At 38.6% G+C, this 19236-nt stretch overlaps 2 protein-coding genes across 2 annotated transcripts; both read right to left on the reverse strand.

The window, feature by feature from the left end:
* Window positions 1–222: 222 nt before the first annotated feature.
* Window positions 223–876, reverse strand: LOC125606753 (uncharacterized protein At4g02000-like). Its single transcript, XM_048775657.1, has one exon. The coding sequence runs from the start codon at window positions 874–876 to the stop codon at window positions 223–225; it is 654 nt and encodes a 217-aa protein (XP_048631614.1).
* Window positions 877–2008: 1132 nt separating this feature from the next.
* On the reverse strand, window positions 2009–5601 carry LOC125606754 (polyadenylate-binding protein 2-like). The gene is made up of 19 exons (XM_048775658.1): window positions 5433–5601; window positions 5300–5347; window positions 5135–5193; window positions 4865–5050; window positions 4716–4786; window positions 4615–4638; window positions 4486–4540; window positions 4322–4371; window positions 4027–4233; window positions 3911–3934; window positions 3738–3837; window positions 3532–3599; window positions 3331–3448; window positions 3169–3248; window positions 3065–3088; window positions 2818–2970; window positions 2552–2752; window positions 2442–2465; window positions 2009–2330 (listed from the first exon to the last, which is right to left on the reverse strand). The coding sequence occupies exons 1-19, from the start codon at window positions 5584–5586 to the stop codon at window positions 2213–2215; spliced, it is 1764 nt and encodes a 587-aa protein (XP_048631615.1). The 5' UTR covers window positions 5587–5601; the 3' UTR covers window positions 2009–2212.
* Between the last annotated feature and the right edge of the window lie 13635 nt (window positions 5602–19236).

Below are 19236 nucleotides of genomic sequence, written 5' to 3' on the forward strand. Positions count from 1 at the left end.
ATGTCCCTAGAGCAGCTGTTGAGTGGGAATCCCCACTAAATGTACCTCGTTCCTTGTGTGTAGGTGGGTTTCTGCGGTGAGATGTATTCTCAACGTTTCCATGGGACCAGTCCCTGCCATGTCTGTTGTTTGGGAGGCTGTCTCTTTGGTAGTTCTTTTGGTGTTGGAAGCGCTGGATCGAATATCTACCACTGGAGTGATCAGCTCGGTCTGGTTGATCATTTATGGAGTATGGTCTGTATCGGTTATCCCTTCAAGGGGAGTGTCGATTTGGGCCTCCAGTGTAGTTGTGTTCCGCATGTTTAGTTCCTTCCTTGTTGGTAACTGAAGTAAGACTTTTTGAGAGTCCTTCTGAGCTGGAAGGCGCTCTTTGTTTTGATGTTTCGCCTCAAGGCAATCTCTGATTTCATGGTCCAGTCTTCCACAATGTAAGCAATGCTTTTCGAGGTTTTCATAGACTAGTGTGGCAGTAACCTCGTCTCCATTTGGATACTCAATAATAGATGTTTTAATAAGTGGGAGCATGCCATTAACATGAACTCTCATGCGAATAGAATGGGGCGTGATTTCTGCCACTTCGAATGTTCCTAAGTCGCTGCCTATGCCGCGAGCAACTTCCTCTGTCCAGAGGTGAATTAGAATTCCTTGAATCTTGATCCAAAAGAGAATCATTGAGGGAAAGCTAGGAGAGGTAGTAGGTTCCCACCTCTGCAGGATTATCATCCAACGAGCATAGTGATATGGGCCTTTTTCCAACACCGTAAGTAGATCGGATTCCAGCTCGAATTGGAATTTAAACAATCCCATTCCAAGGTCAGAACCAATAGGTGGTATGTCGACCTTCCAGTGGTCAGTGAAGAATGGTATAAGAGACATACTTTCTGCGCAGAGGGGTTAGTTACTCTACCAATCAGTGTGAGAGAGTGCCTCCTAGTGTCCGTTTGATTGTCCGGTTTGGAGACCCGAACACGTCCAACGCGAGGTGCAGGTCGGTGTTCTAAGGCCACTGCCTTCCCTTTATCTGAAGAAGATAGTCTCCGTTGCATTGTTCAAGAAGATTGATGCTATCTCAATGTTGTCGGTGTGAGAAGAGTACTCCAAACGTTGAGTTCCCGAAGAAATCTGGTTCAGATTGAAGTTCACCCGAGGATATATGGCCATGTCTTCTAGATTAGTAGTAGTTAAGAATCTTGAATAGCCTTGAAACAAAGGAAATCCAGCCCAAATTTGTCAAACCCGTAGACACCGGTAAGCTTCAGGACAGCAGTCTGTTGGAAGGGAGGAGGCTTAGTAGTCCAACGGTCCAAACTGTGAAGGAGTCATCCAAGGTCTGGTTGTCTGCCAGTAGGTTGGTAAGGTTGTCGTATTGTTGTCATAAAGGTTTCCGGCGGGAAGGAGAAGCGGCGGCGGTCCCTCCGACCCGAGTCGGGGGAAGAACACGACGTTCTAAGACCTGGTGAGTAAAGACAGAAGGGTGAATATTTTTAAAAAATAGCAGACCTTTGACAGTAGATCTAATCCATAACCGGTAAGAACCGCTGGTTAATAGGATATTCTACAAAAGTCAAAAACGGGTAAGGACCTATCCAAGGACCTATCAAAACGTTTTGAGTGCTTTTTTTTTTATCGATTTTATTACTAAACCACAATTTGTATATCCAGTAAGATAAACGATTACGTAAGCATATTAAAGTCCTCATAAGATTATAAACACTACGTAGATATTGGGGTCTTTGACATATATATACACGTTTACTAACATACACACACACATCTTAAGCAAAAAAAAAAAAAACACACACACACGTCAACATAAATAACCACCAAATTTCGCAGGCACACCACTAGTTAGTTATGTTTAGACTTAGAATGAATGTGTTAACTTGCGTGTATAATTTGATTTGTGATCTCATAATCTAATCTTCACATAATTATTTCCTACATGTTTGTACTATAATTCGTAAAAATATATATTTTATTTTGTTATAGCAAATGTGCTCATAAAATATAAGACTAAGCCATTAAACTAATATAAATGATTCTACCACTGGTCTTTTTCACTTTGGTGAAAGATGCGAAAGATTGAATCTAACAAAACATCACAGGTTAAAGCATATTTTAACATAGACTCAACACAATAACTAAACTAGAACATCAAGTTGAAATGTATCACAAGTTAAAAAACACCAGATAGCTTCTTCATCTTCTTCCATCAGTCATCGTCAGAGAAGGTTATCCTCTTACCGCAGAATAATTTAGTCACCTCCGGTTTCTCCAAATAATCTCCTTCTATCGGAAGGCTTACTGGTAGAAGGTATTCTTCGTTCCTCCTGGAATATTGAAAAAGCAGTCTCGTTATCTCTCCATGTATACCAACGGAACCAGTGTGCTGTGGATAAAGAAACTCAAAAGGCAAATAGTAAAATGATCAAATCCCTTACCAGAGCTTCTCTGCAAGGTTGTACCTAATCAACAAAGACTATTAGCATCAGTCTTTTATGTAACGACATTATTTAGCAAACAAACTGGAGAAACAAATAAATCAATTTACTTGGGTCGGATAGGGTATGGAGACATCTCAACCACGTCAGAAATGATATGAATATTCAGAGCTCTACTCTCGTACAGCAGCGCCTTCTTTGCTTCGACAGCAGAAGCAAACTCAACAAAGCCACAGCCCACATGCTCACCCTCGCGGTTTACAACAAGTCGAACACGGCAAACTTCTCCAACATTTTTGTAGTAAGCAGAGCTGCAAGGCAAAATATCAGTCAGAAAAAGCTAACTCCAGAGGAAATTCAAAGTGCTGCTACTTACATCTGACATGTTGTTACGTTGGGAGAGAGATTGTAAACAAAGAGTGTCTTTTTTCTTAATGCTACTTCCTCGGCAAAATCATGAGTTTCACCAAATCCTTCCTCCAATTCCTCATCGATCAAACGGTTTTCTCGTCCAAGTTGATCTTCGTACCTGGAAGATAAAAAAAAAAAAAAAAAAAAAAACAATGTGCTCAAATATGTACCTAGAACTTTCAGTTTAAATTACAAATAGTTAAATCTCTTACCAAACATTGTGATCGATGCAATACCTAATTAAAAAACCAAAAAAAATGTTAGTCTTCTGCAGTGACGTAAAATATTTTTATCAATGAGTTACATGTTGATTTACTTGGGACGCGGAAGGTTTGGAAATTCCTCAGCCGGATAAGGATACAATTTTTGACCATGCAAATACTTCTCTTTCATCGCCTACAATATAAAAGACATAATCAGCAATGGTGGTACTTTCAAAGTACACTTTAAAAAAAAAAATTAAGTCACTACGGCTCACCTTCTCTGCTTCTTTAGCAGAAGCAAACTCAATATAGCCCATGCCATTTTGGTTGCCCTCGCAGTCTGTAACAAGTCGAACATGAACAACTTGTCCAACATCTTTGTATAAATCGATGCTGTCAAAAAGGAGGATAAAATATTAGTCATGAAAAAAAACTTGCTCCAAGAACGGAAGAGGAAATTTAAAGATGCTACTTACATATCTCGTATTACAGTTGGGCAAGGGAGATTGCCGACAGATATAGTCTTACGTCTTACAGCAGCTGCCTGAATTTAAAAGCCAAGTGTGTTACCACGATTCTAAGGAGAATACACACACAAAAAAGTAGCCAATCTAAAGCTTCATCTCTTTAGACTTATTAGCGAAAGATATGTTAATAAACGCTAAATGTTTCTTTTAAGTACCTCAACAAAACTTGGAGTTCCATCAAGGCCTTCTTCTTCTTCATAGGAAGTTTCATCAAGTCTTCCTTTTGTGATCGCTCGTCGAAGATAGTCTTCGTAACTGAAATTTCGAGAGAACAAAGTGATGTATCCATGTTTACAAAAGAAAAAAACTTCACCATTAAATCCCTTACCAGAGCTTCTCTGCAAGGTTGTACCTAATTAACAAAAAAAATATATAATGATGTTAAAACTCTAGCAAAATATAAATTAGAGAAACAAATTTCCATAAAACGGAAAGTAAACTTACTGGTGTAGAAGACGGTACGGAGGTAGCTTAGCCACATCAAGAAAAACCATGTGATCGAGCAAGTATTCACCATTCATAAGTTCGAGCGCATTATGTGCTGCATCGGCAGAATCAAACTCAACAAAGCCATAGCCCACATGCCTACCCTCGGGATTTACAATAAGTCGAACAGTAACCACTTCTCCAACATAACTGAAGTAATCGATGCTGTAAAAAAAGCGGAGAGGAGAGTTAAGGCTCAAGTAATCCAAATTATCAGGCAATGGAAGCGGAGAATTAAAGGTGGTAATCTTACATATGAAATATTTTAGTCTGAGGAGAGAGATTGGAAACAAAGAGAACACTCTGCAATTAACAGGAAAGAGGGCCGACTCTTAAGTAGAAAACTTTGACTTAACAAAACGTAGCAGTCTCGTCAGAAGATTTGTGGCATATCATGAAGATAACAGGAAGAGGTACCTCAACAAAATTGGAAGGTGTCTCATCTTCTTTTCCTAGAAGGTAATCTTTGTTCCTATAATATCAACAAAAAAAAAACCTGTAATTTCTGCATGTAACACTAAAAGGCTAAATAATCAAAGTTCTTACCAGACTATGTGATCTTTGCAATACCTAAAAAGAAACAATAGTAGAGTTAAGTCGTGTGTAATACAATCAGGTAAAATATTAATTAAGTAAATTGAATTTACTTGAGTCGTGAAGGACGGTAAGATGCAATAATCTGACCAAAAATCTGCAAATTTTCAAGCTTTTGGGCAGCCTACAATATTAACAAGATTTAATCAGCAACCTTCGTTAAATGATTGTTTCATACACTGGTCTACTCTCTTTCTCTCACCTTCTCTGCTTCGTTAGAAGAAGCAAACTTAACAAAGGCAATTCTAGTATTCGCCTTCAGCCAGGGTTTCACAATACGTTGAACGCGAACAACTTGGCCAACATCTTTGAAGAAATCAATGATATCTGCTATACCAGCATGGGTAGGGACTCGGCCAACCAAGATCGTTTTCTTTTTTACAGCAACCTGAATTCGAATTCAAGTGTGTAATTAGCTGCGACTCAAGCAGAACCAAAAAAAAATCAAATATTCATACGCATCTTAGGTTACCTTATGTTTCTTCAGAATCATATGTTTGGTCTCCAAATTATCTTTCAGCTTGCGCTTCACTATTTAAGAAAAAAAAAAAAAACCAAGTTCCTCTTCAGAGTTGGATTTGTTATTGGTAGAAAAACCAAAAAAAAGAGGAGAGGAAAAATCCTAAGAGAGTGTTACCCAATAAATTAGCTTGCTCCAAATCATCTTCCGACTTTTTTCGCTTGCCTGTAAAATCAAAAACCTCTTCATACGAGTAAGAGACTAGATTTGTTAAAATTAGGGTATATGAAAAATCGTAAGAGAGTGTTACCCGATGATTTAGCTTCTGCGGCCGATTTCTTCGAAGAACTAGCCATGGAGAGCAGCGAAGAAAAGGAACCAACCCTAGTGATCTTCTTCGACTTCGAGCTAGAAACAAGACGCACGAGCTTCTTTCTTTTTTCTTTTTTAATAGAAATAGTCATTTTGTATGGGCTGGGCTTTCATTGCTTTTGGGTTTTATATGTCCACCATCACTTTTAACTTAAAAAGAATTTCTCTTTAGAGTTTACAAGACGATTTATTGCTTAAATATGTATGTGTAACACGGTTTTCATAATTAATTCTTTGTTAAAAATTATTTTTATAAAATATTTGTTTGTAAATTACTATTTTGATGCATCTATCTTATTAAAACAAAAACAAAATTTTGTTGATTTTATTTGTGTTTTACTTTATATCTATACTATTAAAGAGAAGGGGTCTTAAAAAATCTACTTATATAAGGTTGTTGGACTTTTTCATTTTTAACTTAACTTATTATAAACAATCAAGTTCTATAATAGTATTATTCAATAATACTTTTATACATTATATGTAATATGCTATTGTTACCCATATTTTCGCTCAACAGTTATTGGTACACATAACATTTGTCCCCGTAATACATACGTATTCCAATAATTTTTTTAATTTGTCTCTGTTCTAATAACATCAGAAGACTAATATGATACATGAAACCGAAATAGTATCATAGTCAAATATCAAAATTCACCTAATATTAAAGTACAAACCTCTACAAATGAATTATTCAGTTACACATGTTGATGGGAAACACAATGATAATTCGTAAAGTGATATCACCAATTTTCTTTATTAATGTATTTATGTTCGATGATTTCAGACTTGCAACTACATTCTTTTAGAATTCTGCAACAGGATTTAGATTGATTCATAGTTATAGTTTGAATTACATCATTCTCATGCACTATTTGCTTACATGGCATATTATCTATTCTATTAAAATAGAAGTCACAACTTCTTTTCATGTGTGATTTTTTAAAATTGGACTATCCCTAGAAAGTCATTACAATAAATAGTTATATCATTTATTTTCATATCTATAAAACAGTAACTCCCGCATTGCCAACAACTGTTACATAAATCAAAAATGTCTATGTTTTAAGAATAACTAGATTTTGACCCGTGCTTTTAAAGCGCGGGATTATTTTCGAAACATTCCAAATTTATTTGATATAAATTTGTATTTTAATTGTATCTGCACTTAGATATTACAAATGAAACATTATATTCAATTTTTTGAAACCCGACCCGACCCGCAGTTAAATTGCCAAATTCGGTGGTTCATATGTAATCCATTTTAGTTTTCAAAAAAAAAAACTGTTGTTTAAAAATTCTATAAAACCCGTAACAACCGCTAAAACCCGAGATCTGGTTATCGGTTGAACTGATAGATAACCCAATATGTAATCCGGTTTGATTTAATATTATATTTAGAGTATTGTAATATATATTCATAAACGTTCAGATGAATAGAGAATATATTATGAAATTGATATTCCAATTTTAATACAATTTTAGTCCAACTAAAATTCCATCTTGTTGATGGATTAATATTTGAGTGGATGCATACTAAAAATAAAATAGATTTGAGTATCAATAATGTATTAATGTGTATATGTCTATTACAAATTAATGATTTACGTTTGCAAAAAAAATAAAATTGTTTATTTAGTTAGTTTACTTTTGTTATTCACATATTATTAGATACTTTTTGATATTTTGTCTATGGCTTATTTTAATTTTAAAGTTTAATTTCATTATTCGCATTAGAACTGTAAATATTTATTTTTTTAATTTTGGTATATATTTTTATTATATTTTGTTCTTAATTTTTATAATTTATATATATATAATTATATTTTTAAGCAATTAAAATATTGACTCTTACTCTCTGGCTTCGATTTATGTTAATGTAATGTTTTATGATATATTTGTGTTAATATATTTGTTCAATTAGTTTATATTTGATATATATAATACATGTCTGTTTGAGTAACCCGTAAAAAATATATTCATTAAACTATTAATAGTAACATGTTTCATCATATACTTACTATTAATATTTATTTTATAATATATATTTATATATATTTTTATACTCTAACTATAAGAATTATATTTTTATGTATTTGGTGAGGGTTTTGAACAATTTTTTTTTTTTTGCATTTGGATTAATGTATAGTTGTATATATACGAATGAATAGATAGATATATATATATATATATATATAATTATTTATTACATTAATAACTAAAATATAATTGATTAGTTATTTGAATTTCGAATTAATATAAATTAAATTCATTAGTTTAAAAAATAATAGATTAGTTAGTTAGTTCCTTAATTTTAGGTATGATGTATATTTAACAATTAAATTAGATATGAGTAGAAATAATAGAAAGTATAATTAAATATAATGGTCCAACCTATACTATTTGTAAGTAGATAAAAATTGCTTCTGTTTTAATAGTATTGATCAAACCTTTCTATATTGTATACATCGTGAATTCTCTAATAAAACCTTTCGATCAACAGTTCAACACTATATCATTTCAAGTCATGTTTGTTCTTCATGTTTACTATATCTATCATGTTTGCTCAAAGATATTCACATAGACATTTTAAGTGGATCCCTGAAACCACTCTAAACATTAACATATATGATGGTATCAACGCTGTGTCCATGAACGAACACGACTTGAATTGGTAATAATAATGCTTTGTGTTAAATTAGGTTGCTCCGTGCTCGTGTCATATATTAGTCTTTTTTGTCGTGGTTGGGTTAGCCTGCACAAGTCTTACTTGTAACATTAACAGAATAAGACGCAATTGACTTTTGTTATTTCTCCCGTACTATTATCCATATACCTTAATCACAGTACACACTTGGAGAAGATGAAGTTCGTGGAGTATTCAATAAAAAATCGAAATTATTGCATTGATTATTATGGATATATTCTTCTAACCATAAACCGAATTAATTTGGTCTACATTAAAAAAACGATGTAACAAGAATATTCAAAACCATCATTCGGTTGCAACAATAATATCTAGATTCCTTAATATTCACATTATGTATTATTAATTTCCATAAAATTCTCATCGGTTTAAACTAATCCACACAATATCTACTTTTAAATACGAATTTATTATCGTATCTATTGTAAAAAGCAGATCATTTCATATTGCGCGAGAATTTAAGTATAGGATATTCTCGATGATAGAAGCTATTAGCTAAAGATCACATATTATTGTTACCGTCAATTCCTCAGGTTTGGAGGATTGGAGTTAGGTTAAAGAGAAAACAGAAGGTTATTGATGATGACCAACAATAAACCCCATCAAAGGTTAGAAAATTTGTTTGGTTTAGAACACGTTGACATTCTTTTCCTGAAAAAAATCATTTACATGATCATTTTGGGCTTACGAGAATTGTATATGGGCTAAGGATAATTGAATACCAATCTTAATGACCCATTGGATTTATAGATAGATAGTATATTGATCCGTACAAATTGTCTCAATTTATATGATATAACTATTTATGTTAAACAAAATATATACTATATTTTTAATAGATAGGATTTGTATATTTATGTAAGCCATTTTAATTTGTAATTTTTAAATTAAATACATATAAATTTATTTTTTAATAGTATATCTTCATATGTAATTTATTTAAATATATGTCAATGTTATTTGTTTTATATTTGATAGTTCATTATAAAAAACTAAAATTAAATGTATAATTACTTACTTGATAATATTAATCTACGAAGATATAACTTTAGTTTTTGTTAAAATTTTAAATTTCCTGAAATGTTACAATATCTTTGGACATGAAAATGATTTTTTATTTTACCAAACTTTACATATATTTCTGATTTTAATAATCGAACACTAATCCAACAAACAAAAATATATAGAAAAAGATACAAATACGAGTGATAGTTTGAAACAGTTAACCTGATGAAAAACAAGTAAACAATAATATTATTATGTTTGAAAATGTCATATACACATTTGAATATATGTGATTACTATAGTATATACAATTTTTGAAGTAAAAACAAAATGTCTATGTAAATATAAATGAAAACTAACACCCGTGCGGTTGCACGGTAAAAATCTAGTTTTTTTCTTATATTAGAGCTCTAATGTAGATGACAATTGACAAACATACTACATTAGAAAAGGATTTTGGTGGAGCAAACTATTCAAGTGGACATGATAAAACCTTGAAACAAGTTCTCTGAGGTACGTTCATGTCTTCCACATATGAGAATGATCTATACAATTAAAAATATAATTGTATCAGATTAAATTGAATATATTAAAGTTCAAAATCATCAACTGCACATTTGAGAATATACTTTTCTATTCCCAGTATTTATTTACTAAATATTTTCTTAATATAAACCAATCATAGTAAAATGAAATCTATAAAAAAATATCACGGGTACATTTATACCAGAATTTTTGGTATCCTTTACCATATTAGGTTAATATTTTTAGCCCTTCAAAATGGTAACAACCAAAATATTAGGCGAACAAAATCTTTAAAAAAAAAAGAAATATTTTCAGATAACAACCAAAATATATGCCGTAACCTAACACATTGTTGCGATCGTCCCGCTCTGTCGCTACGTAGCGACCGAGCTCGAGCCAAAGCTCGGTCGCTACGTAGCGACCGAGCTCAAGCCGAAGCTCGGTCGCTACGTAGCGACCGGGCTCGAGCCGAAGATCGGTCGCTGTGTAGCGATTGAACTCTTCCGGACATCGACAGACATCAATCCATGCATTCTCGTCAAATCTTCGAACGCTATCTCCCGAAGACCGTAGCAAGCTCAGTCCACGTTTTCCGCTATTCCAACTCATCGATCAAACTTCGCGGATGAGAAACCGCGGAAAATTCGTAGTAAACGTCCCGAGTCGGAAGACGGCCCAAAGGGACCTAAAACGCGACTCGAGGCCCATCCTACGATTTCCTAACCCAAAGCCCGTAAACCGCAGCACGGTTTACGCTTGGCCCACAAAGAAGGATAAATGTCAATTTTCCGCGGATAAATACGGAAGTTTTGAAGATAATTGTGAAGATCGGGAAAAATGGAATATCTCCATTTTTATGCTATGACGGCTTAAGGGCAGAAGAGTAAAAGCGTAAACCGACCTTGGAGCTAGTATATAAGGAGTCCTAGGCGAGGAGCAGGGGGGGAACTTTTTCAGAGCAAACTTAGCACTTAGAGCGATTTAGGCAATTTTCCGTTTTTGTTATTTCGAGCTGCGACTCAATTAGGTTTAGCCGTCTTAGGGTTGCTAGAACTAGGAATCTCGCCGACAGCTCTCGAGCCCAGGCTTATACCTTGTTGTAAACGCTCATACGCAAATTCGGAATAAGATCTTTTTTGCTCTCTTTTCGATTTATTATACTTTATCGTTGTTGTTCTCGTGTTCTGATTGCTTGACGTGTGGTAATTAGCAGATATCCGGGCCCTCTGGGAAATTAGGGTTTTCCTAGTTTCCTTATTTAAACGGAAATCGACAGTGCGAATTTCGGTTCCCACAGTTTGGCGCTAGGAGGAGGGGGACATACAGATCAATCTAACCCGCAAATGCCACTCAACGATCAGGACCGGTATGCAAGATTCGACATGCGCGAACATTATCTCATTCAAGGGAGGAGTAACGATCGATCGAGCCAAACCTCGAAACGACCTCCTTGTTATCGAGTTGACGATTCGAGATATCGACGTCGCTAGAGTGCTAATCGATACCGGAAGTTCGGCCGATATCATCTTCAAAGACACTCTCGAAAAGATGGGGATCAATCAATCCGAAGTCACGAAATGCCCAAGCCCACTGCTGGGACTTTCGGGGGAAACGACCATGGCCTACGGATCGATTAATCTCGCTGTCAAAGCCGGAACCGTGACGAACGTCACAGAGTTTCTAGTCGTTGACCGTCCTGCATCTTACAACGTTATCATGGGAACGCCATGGCTGAACACCATGCGCGCAATCCCATCAACCTACCATCTTTGCCTCAAGTTCCCGACCTCTAACGGAGTCGAGGTAATTTGGGGAAATCCGAGAGTTTCACAGGTTTGTTTCGCCGCAGAACTGAAGCGAAAGAGACCGATCCTCGAAATCACTCCTAGAAAAGCGGAGAGAAAGACCTCCAGCAAAGATACGCGAAGTCAGGATTCAGCAGAATTCTTCTGGCAGTCTCGCAGTATCGCAGCTCTAGACGAAAAACGCTAGCCAACATGCGAACCCGTGGTAACGATCTTTCTCGACGAAGCCTTCCCAGAATGCTGCGTCGAGATTGGAGCCAATATCCACGAACCTTTAAGGACAGAACTCATAACCTGTCTTAAAAAGAACCTTAATACTTTCGCATGGGCTGCAGAAGATATGCCAGGAATCGACATCAACATAACATGTCACGAGCTGAATATCGACCCAACGTTCAAACCCGTCAAACAGAAAAGACGGAAGCTAGGACCCGAACGTGCTGCCGCAGTAAACGATGAGGTCGAAAAATTGCTTAAAGTTGGGTCGATAACAGAAGTAAGGTACCCGGACTGGGTCGCCAACCCCGTAGTAGTCAAAAAGAAGAACGGGAAGTGGCGAGTTTGCATGGATTTTACCGACCTAAACAAGGCATGTCCAAAGGATAGCTTCCCTTTACCACATATCGATCGATTGGTAGAAGCAACAGCGGGCAACGAACTCTTATCCTTCATGGATGCCTTCTCAGGTTATAATCAAATTAGGATGAATCCCGACTATCGTGAAAAAACTGCGTTCATTACCGATCGCGGAACTTATTGCTACAAGGTAATGCCCTTCGGCCTCAAAAACGCTGGTGCAACTTACCAACGACTCGTGAACCAAATGTTCTCCAAACAACTCGGAAAAATGATGGAGGTTTATATCGACGACATGCTCGTCAAATCCCTCAAAGAAAGAGATCACGTGTCACATCTCGAAGAATGCTTTGCACAACTAAATTCCCATAACATGAAGCTCAACCCGACAAAATGTAGATTCGCCGTGGCATCAGGGGAATTCCTCGGCTACTTGGTCACATACCGCGGCATCGAAGCAAATCCAAACAGATCAACACTCTAATCGAGATGGCTTCGCCAAAGAATAAACGGGAAGGCCAAAGACTGACCGGCAGAATCGCAGCACTTAACCGATTTATTTCACGATCAACAGATAAGTGCCTGCCCTTCTACGACGTCCTGCGAGGAAATAAAAAATTCGAATGGTCGGAAGAGTGCGAAAACGCCTTCCAACAGCTGAAGCGTTATTTAGCTACTCCTCCAGTCCTCGCAAAACCCGTGGAAGGGGAGCCTTTATTCTTGTACATCGCGGTGTCAGCAACGGCCGTAAGCGGAGTCCTGATCAGGGAAGAACGCGGGGAGCAGAAACCTATTTTTTACATAAGCAAAACCTTGCTGGATGCCGAATCTAGGTATCCATTGATGGAAAAATAAGCAAAACCTTACGGACAATTTTGCATAGCCCAAGTCAGTCAGGCCGACTGGCTAAGTGGGCGGTCGAGTTGAGCGAGTATGACATCGAATACCGACCAAGGACGAGCGCAAAATCACAAGTGCTCGCAGACTTCTTGGTCGAACTTCCAACGGGAACAATAACCAATGAGGAACCAAATTCCACCTGGCTCCTCCACGTCGACGGATCCTCATCCAAGCAAGGATCAGGTATCGGGATCCGTCTCACATCTCCAACGAGCGAGATCTTAGAACAATCGTTCAGGCTGGAATTCCATGCCTCAAACAACGAGGCCGAATACGAAGCATTAATCGCAGGTCTCCGTTTGGCTCACGGCTTAAAAATACGTAATCTCCACGCTTACTGCGACTCCCAGTTAGTGGCCAGTCAATTCAGGGAGAGTATGAAGCCAGAGACGAACGGATGGACGCGTACCTCAAACTGGTCCAAGGTCTAGCTCAAGACTTCGACTGTTTCGCCCTTACCCGGATCCCCCGTTCCGAGAATGTCCAGGCGGACGTCCTCGCGGCCCTAGCATCAAGTTCCGATCCAGGACTCAAAAGGGTAATTCCGGTCGAATTCATCGAACATCCGAGTATCGGACCGCCAGTCGTCGTCAATCTCATAGAGGGGGTCAAGACGACGAGGAAGAAGAAATTACGATACCACCACCATCGGAGCAATCTGATTACGGCTGTGATACCCCATGGCTTCAGACGATTCGAGACTACATTGTCGACGGGCAACTACCCGCCGAAAAATGGGCAGCTCGCAAGGTCCGAACACAGGCCGCACGCTACGTAACAGTGGACGGTGAAATCTACAAATGGAGATTCTCCGACCACTCCTGACGTGCCTGGAAGGAGAAAAGGCGAGGAAAGTAATGGAGGAAATACATTCCGGCTCCTGCGGCAACCATTCCGGCGGAAGATCACTAGCCGTGAAAATCAAACGCCACGGATACTATTGGCCAACAATGATCAGAGATTGCGAGAAATTCGCACGAAAATGCGAAAAATGCCAAAGGCATGCGCCAACTATCCGACAACCGGCCGAAGTTCTTTCCTCCATCACATCGCCCTAGCCCTTTATGCGCTGGGCCATGGATATTGTCGGACCTCTGCATAATTTAAAGCAAAAGCGTTTCCTTCTAGTCCTTACCGATTTTTTCTCAAAATGGGTAGAGGCGGACTCGTACGCAAGTATAAAAGACGTCCAAGTCGAGAATTTCGTATGGAAAAACATCATCTGTAGGCATGGAGTTCCTTACGAAATCGTAACCGATAACGGGTCTCAGTTCATTTCCACCCGATTCGAGGCATTCTGCGAAAAATGGAAGATACGACTCAACAAGTCAACTCCCAGATATCCGCAGTGCAACGAACAGGCTGAAACAATCAACAAGACCATTCTCGACGGACTGAAGAAACGCTTAGAGGCCAAAAAGGCAGATGGGCCGACGAACTCGAGGGAGTCCTCTGGTCTCACCGTACCACCCCAAGGCGAGCAACGGGAGAAACTCCCTTCGCCCTGGTATACGGCACGGAATGCATGATTCCTGCAGAAGTAGAATTTCCCGGTGTTCGAAGAAGGTTCTTACCCGAACGAGAAGAACTCAACGATGCTATGCTCTTGGATGATCTCGACCTCATTAACGAGCGCCGAGATCGAGCGCTCATCTGAATCCAAAACTACCAGCACGCCGCTGCGAGATACTATAATTCCAACGTACGGAATCGTAGGCTCAATCAGGGAGATCTGGTCCTTCGCAAAGTCTTCCAAAACACCGCTGAACGAAACGCGGGAAAACTCGGAGCAAACTGGGAAGGTCCCTATAAAATCTAAAAAATCGTCCGACCAGGTTCTTACGAAATAGCCAACATGCAGTGTGACACCCCCGATCTGGTCTAAGTATAAGTTGATTCGACCAGCCGTGCAACAATCAAACAAGAATATGCACAGCCGATCACTCGTAACTGAAACCAAATCGAGAAGCCACAATGTGTACATAAACGACTAACCCGAAGTTCCCGAAATAAATCCAGGTACCTTAGGCCAACCGCCTAAGTACACATATCCTATTAGGTACAACCCGAGGCTTTACAACCTTAAGAGTAATACCCAATAGTTGGTTCGTCCGGACAAGGACTAATATCATTTGGAACCCGTACTTTAAAAACATTCTTTATACATTATATACTTATTCTTTAAAAGAATCTTACAAAATCTTATAGATTAACCTCGAGGTTTTCGGTCAACAAACCTTATACATAAAGTATATCAAAACGACTGCAAGGATAATAAAACTACCGCTGGCTAATGCCGTTCCTTCCCGTCCTAGAGTAAAGGTCTCCCACCTACTGGTTACCTGCATATCAAATGAGTCATGAGTAACTAGTTTACTCAGTGAGTCTAATCCCACACCCAAACACATATCAATAGTATCCCGAGCAAGCGACACCATTTGAATGCAGTGGAATTATATTCCATAATTAATATAATTATAAGGCCTCTCAATCCATCCATGTGAATCTATCTTAAACATCACCTCCACGATACCCGCCAATCACTCATACTCTTAATATATATATATATATGCTAAACTCGGAAAACCACCAAGGCTAACCGAGCCTAACAGGGAATAAATATAACCATCATCTCTATCAGATATTCCAAGATAGAACATCCAATGCTGCATGCAGTTACACGGCCTCCAGGGTGCGACCCCATCATCGTGTCTTCATGACCTTGATCCATATCGCAGGACCAATTCACGGTAATGCGGGACTTTCGGGAGAGTGAGTATACAATAAGACTTCACATGATTCACACTTATTAATAGAATACTTATAGATTAGTACTTGAGAACAAGTACTAAGGCTCGGGATAACCTCAAAGAATTATTCTTATTAATTCTTAAGTATTTAAACTAGATAATACTTCATATATAAATATAGATCAAGGGATAATATTTAATCAATCAACCATAATTACTCCTTAATTAATCCATGATTAATTCTTAATTAATCAATAATTATCCCTTAATTAATTCATGATTAATTCTTAATTAATCAACCATATTCGATATGCAATCATGCATACTCATTCATAATTCATTCATCATCTATCTAGACTCACCTTTAAATCCATGAGATTGGCTAAGGAAGACTAGACTCGAGCTCAAGCTAATCACACTTCACTTCTGGATCACTCTCGGTTCAGAACCATCACAAGGTTCTGGCTGATCCGAATACTCTCCTTGGCCATCTGAATTCAAAACATAACAGTTGGAACATAAGGTTCACTAGTCTGGTTCAAGAAGAAACTCAACTCAGTTCATAACATTTCAGTTCAGTTCTCTCATATCAGTTCGGTTCAAGAGAGTTTGATACCATGTTCAGCTCGGTTCAAGCTTTAACAATTTAACTCGGTTCATATCAGCTTAGTTCATGCTCAGATAACTCCGGTTATAATCAGTTCCCAACAGCTTAACTCGGTTATACTCAGACGACATCAGTTCAAGACAATTTCAGACCATAGACAGCTCGGCTCAGATCAGATCAGAACATACTCAGCTCAATTCAGTTCTAAACAAGATCAAATCAGTTCGGTTTAATTCCCATAATTCTTATCAGTTCGTCTACTGGTTCTATGAGACTGATTAAATCATAAACCAACCAAAACTGAAGAGAACAAGACCTTAGACAACTGATCCTGACAGGTTAACCAACATACAGCAATTGGTTCTCATCAAAACATGGCTGAATCAAGAAGATGAAGCTTACCGGTTTTACTCAACTAATTAAACTTGACTGGTTGTCTCTCTTCAAGCTAACCACGAATTAACCTGATCAACACCACAAGAATCCATGGTTGGATTTATTCAGAATTTATCTCCAGTGTAGGCAAACCAACAAAACTTTTCACAGAAACTGATCCACAACCATCTTACCGATCAAAATCAAAGGCTGAAGAACATGGGTGATTCTCAACTTCAGGACACCAAATATTCAGCTCTTAAACACTCCAAAACTCACTGATTAAAGTCACAGGATGGTGAGAAAGAGTTGTCCATGCTCACTCCTCTTCTCTGAATATTTTTCTGAATTTTTCCTGAATCTTTTCTCACAGATTTTTCTCTCTTCTTTCTCTCTTTCTCTCTGAATTTTTCTCTGGTTTTTCTTGCAGGTTATGAACGTCCAGAGGAGAGAAGAGGGTATTTTATATCATAAGGAGTTGCTTCAGATGAGGGTTTGCTCCCACAAAAGACAAAGATGAGGTTAGACAGCTGGTGACATGCTTCAGCACACCAAGCAGCACAAGCAGCTGAACTTTTCCTTCCCATGAAGAAAGCTACAAGCAGCTGAAGCAAGTAGCTTGTGACCAGCATGTGACTTCTAATGAGCAAGCAGGCAAGCAAGTAGGTGCAGGTCATGTGACCTAATTACTGAAGAAGCAAGTAGGCTAGAAGGTGCAAAGCATGTGACTGTTCAGAAATAATTTTCAGAGTTTTGTCGATATTTTTCCGGACAGTTTCGACTAAATATTTTTCATCATTCGAATCTCGTCTTGCTCTGAAAAAACTCGCCCAGCATGAATAAAAATCGACAATAATAATTAACACTTGACCAGAACTATCAATGAGAGGCCTTTCGACCACAAGACAGTCCCGTCGAGGTATTAATTCACCGGGTCGACTTTATTTTTAAATCTGATCGACCAACTCCAAACTGGTCGAGCGGAGTTTTTCTCGACCAAAAATTAACTGGCTCGTGAGGGTTATTACATGCAGGGTATAAAAATCCCTAGAACCTGGAACGCGATGCATCTCAAAAAATACTATCACTAAACAAACCAACTCGCAATCACTGAACTACGAGACGGCTTGATCTCCGCAAGGAGTACGTAGGCAGTTTGTCGAAAGGCAAATTCAGCTGTCCCCCCTCATTAAAAAGGGGGGGGGAGTGGGTACGTATACTCGTATACTCCCAAAAAATCGAAAAGCTTCTTACCACGCTTTTGGCGTTTTCGACTTATCAAAACATCCTCACTCGTAAAATCGGAACGAGGTCTTCGGAAATTAGTCGGCCGCTTAGGAGAAGCAACCTTTAGCATCGCGAGACGTCGCAAAAGATGCCTCAAAGTTTATTTCTTTCGAGCGAACGAAACCTCCGTCACAAAAAAGGCATATGTATATGCACACACTGACACGTATTTTACGCAAAATATTCAAAACAACGGCACACGCTGATCACATCGAACTCACAAACGTCCTAAACAGACATAGCCATCTCACGAAGATGACTCTCTTACATCCGACACAAGGATAATAGCGCTATAAAAGAAATCCGAAATTTTGGTCTAGCACTTCCGTTCTCCGGAGAGATGCTCGGTTCGTATCAAACAAGTCATATAAGCCGAGAACCTATCGCGGACTTTACATCGATACGAATCAGGAAGAAATCGCGACAGGAAAAACGATAGCCAGTTAGTCACCGCACAATCCTTAAACCGAAAGTAAACCTAGGTCTTGCCCTAAACCCAGCGCACTGGTCTCTAACATCTCAAAGACATGATATCGAAAGATAAGAGATTCTTAAACCATGCCTCTATGTTTATGTTCGACACCTTCAGCACCCCCGCAGAGTTCACATCTCGCGGAAGAACTCTCGAAACAGATCTCGAATGAAACATTTCACAATCGAAGAAGGATATGAGACGACAACTCATTACCTTCCTCCCCACTATTCACAAACTCATAAAAAAGCGTTATCCGATTATCGTACTATAAAAAGAAAGCCGCGGAGCGGCAGAGATTCAAAGCCACACACGGCCAGTCCCGAAATACAAACAAGGCCATTCAAGGCCGAAACATAAAAACATAAAAAAAATCTCTCACAAGAGATCTAACCCAAGTCACCCTCAAAACTTACGCCCCCTCTTCACCCGCTGCCTCGTCCGAGCCTGGAGCCGCGCCGCTTCCGTTTTCTCCGACCATCGGGTCTTTCCCCTCTGGGTCTTCTGAACACGTCGGAAGGAAGCATGCGGATTTCAGGTCGGCCAGGATGAGACCGAAATCTCCATCCTCGGCCGCCATATCTCCCTTGCAGCCGGACAGTCGGGCCTCTTCGGCCTCCAAGGTCGGGGGAGTCTCGCTTTGGAACGACCGAACCACGGCCATCCCGCCCTCAATCGTCGCCAAAGCGAAATCACTGCTCCGGATATACTCGAGGGAACCCAGGGAAGC

Source organism: Brassica napus, unplaced genomic scaffold, assembly GCF_020379485.1.
Source record: "Brassica napus cultivar Da-Ae unplaced genomic scaffold, Da-Ae ScsIHWf_965;HRSCAF=1362, whole genome shotgun sequence".
NCBI lineage: Eukaryota > Viridiplantae > Streptophyta > Magnoliopsida > Brassicales > Brassicaceae > Brassica > Brassica napus.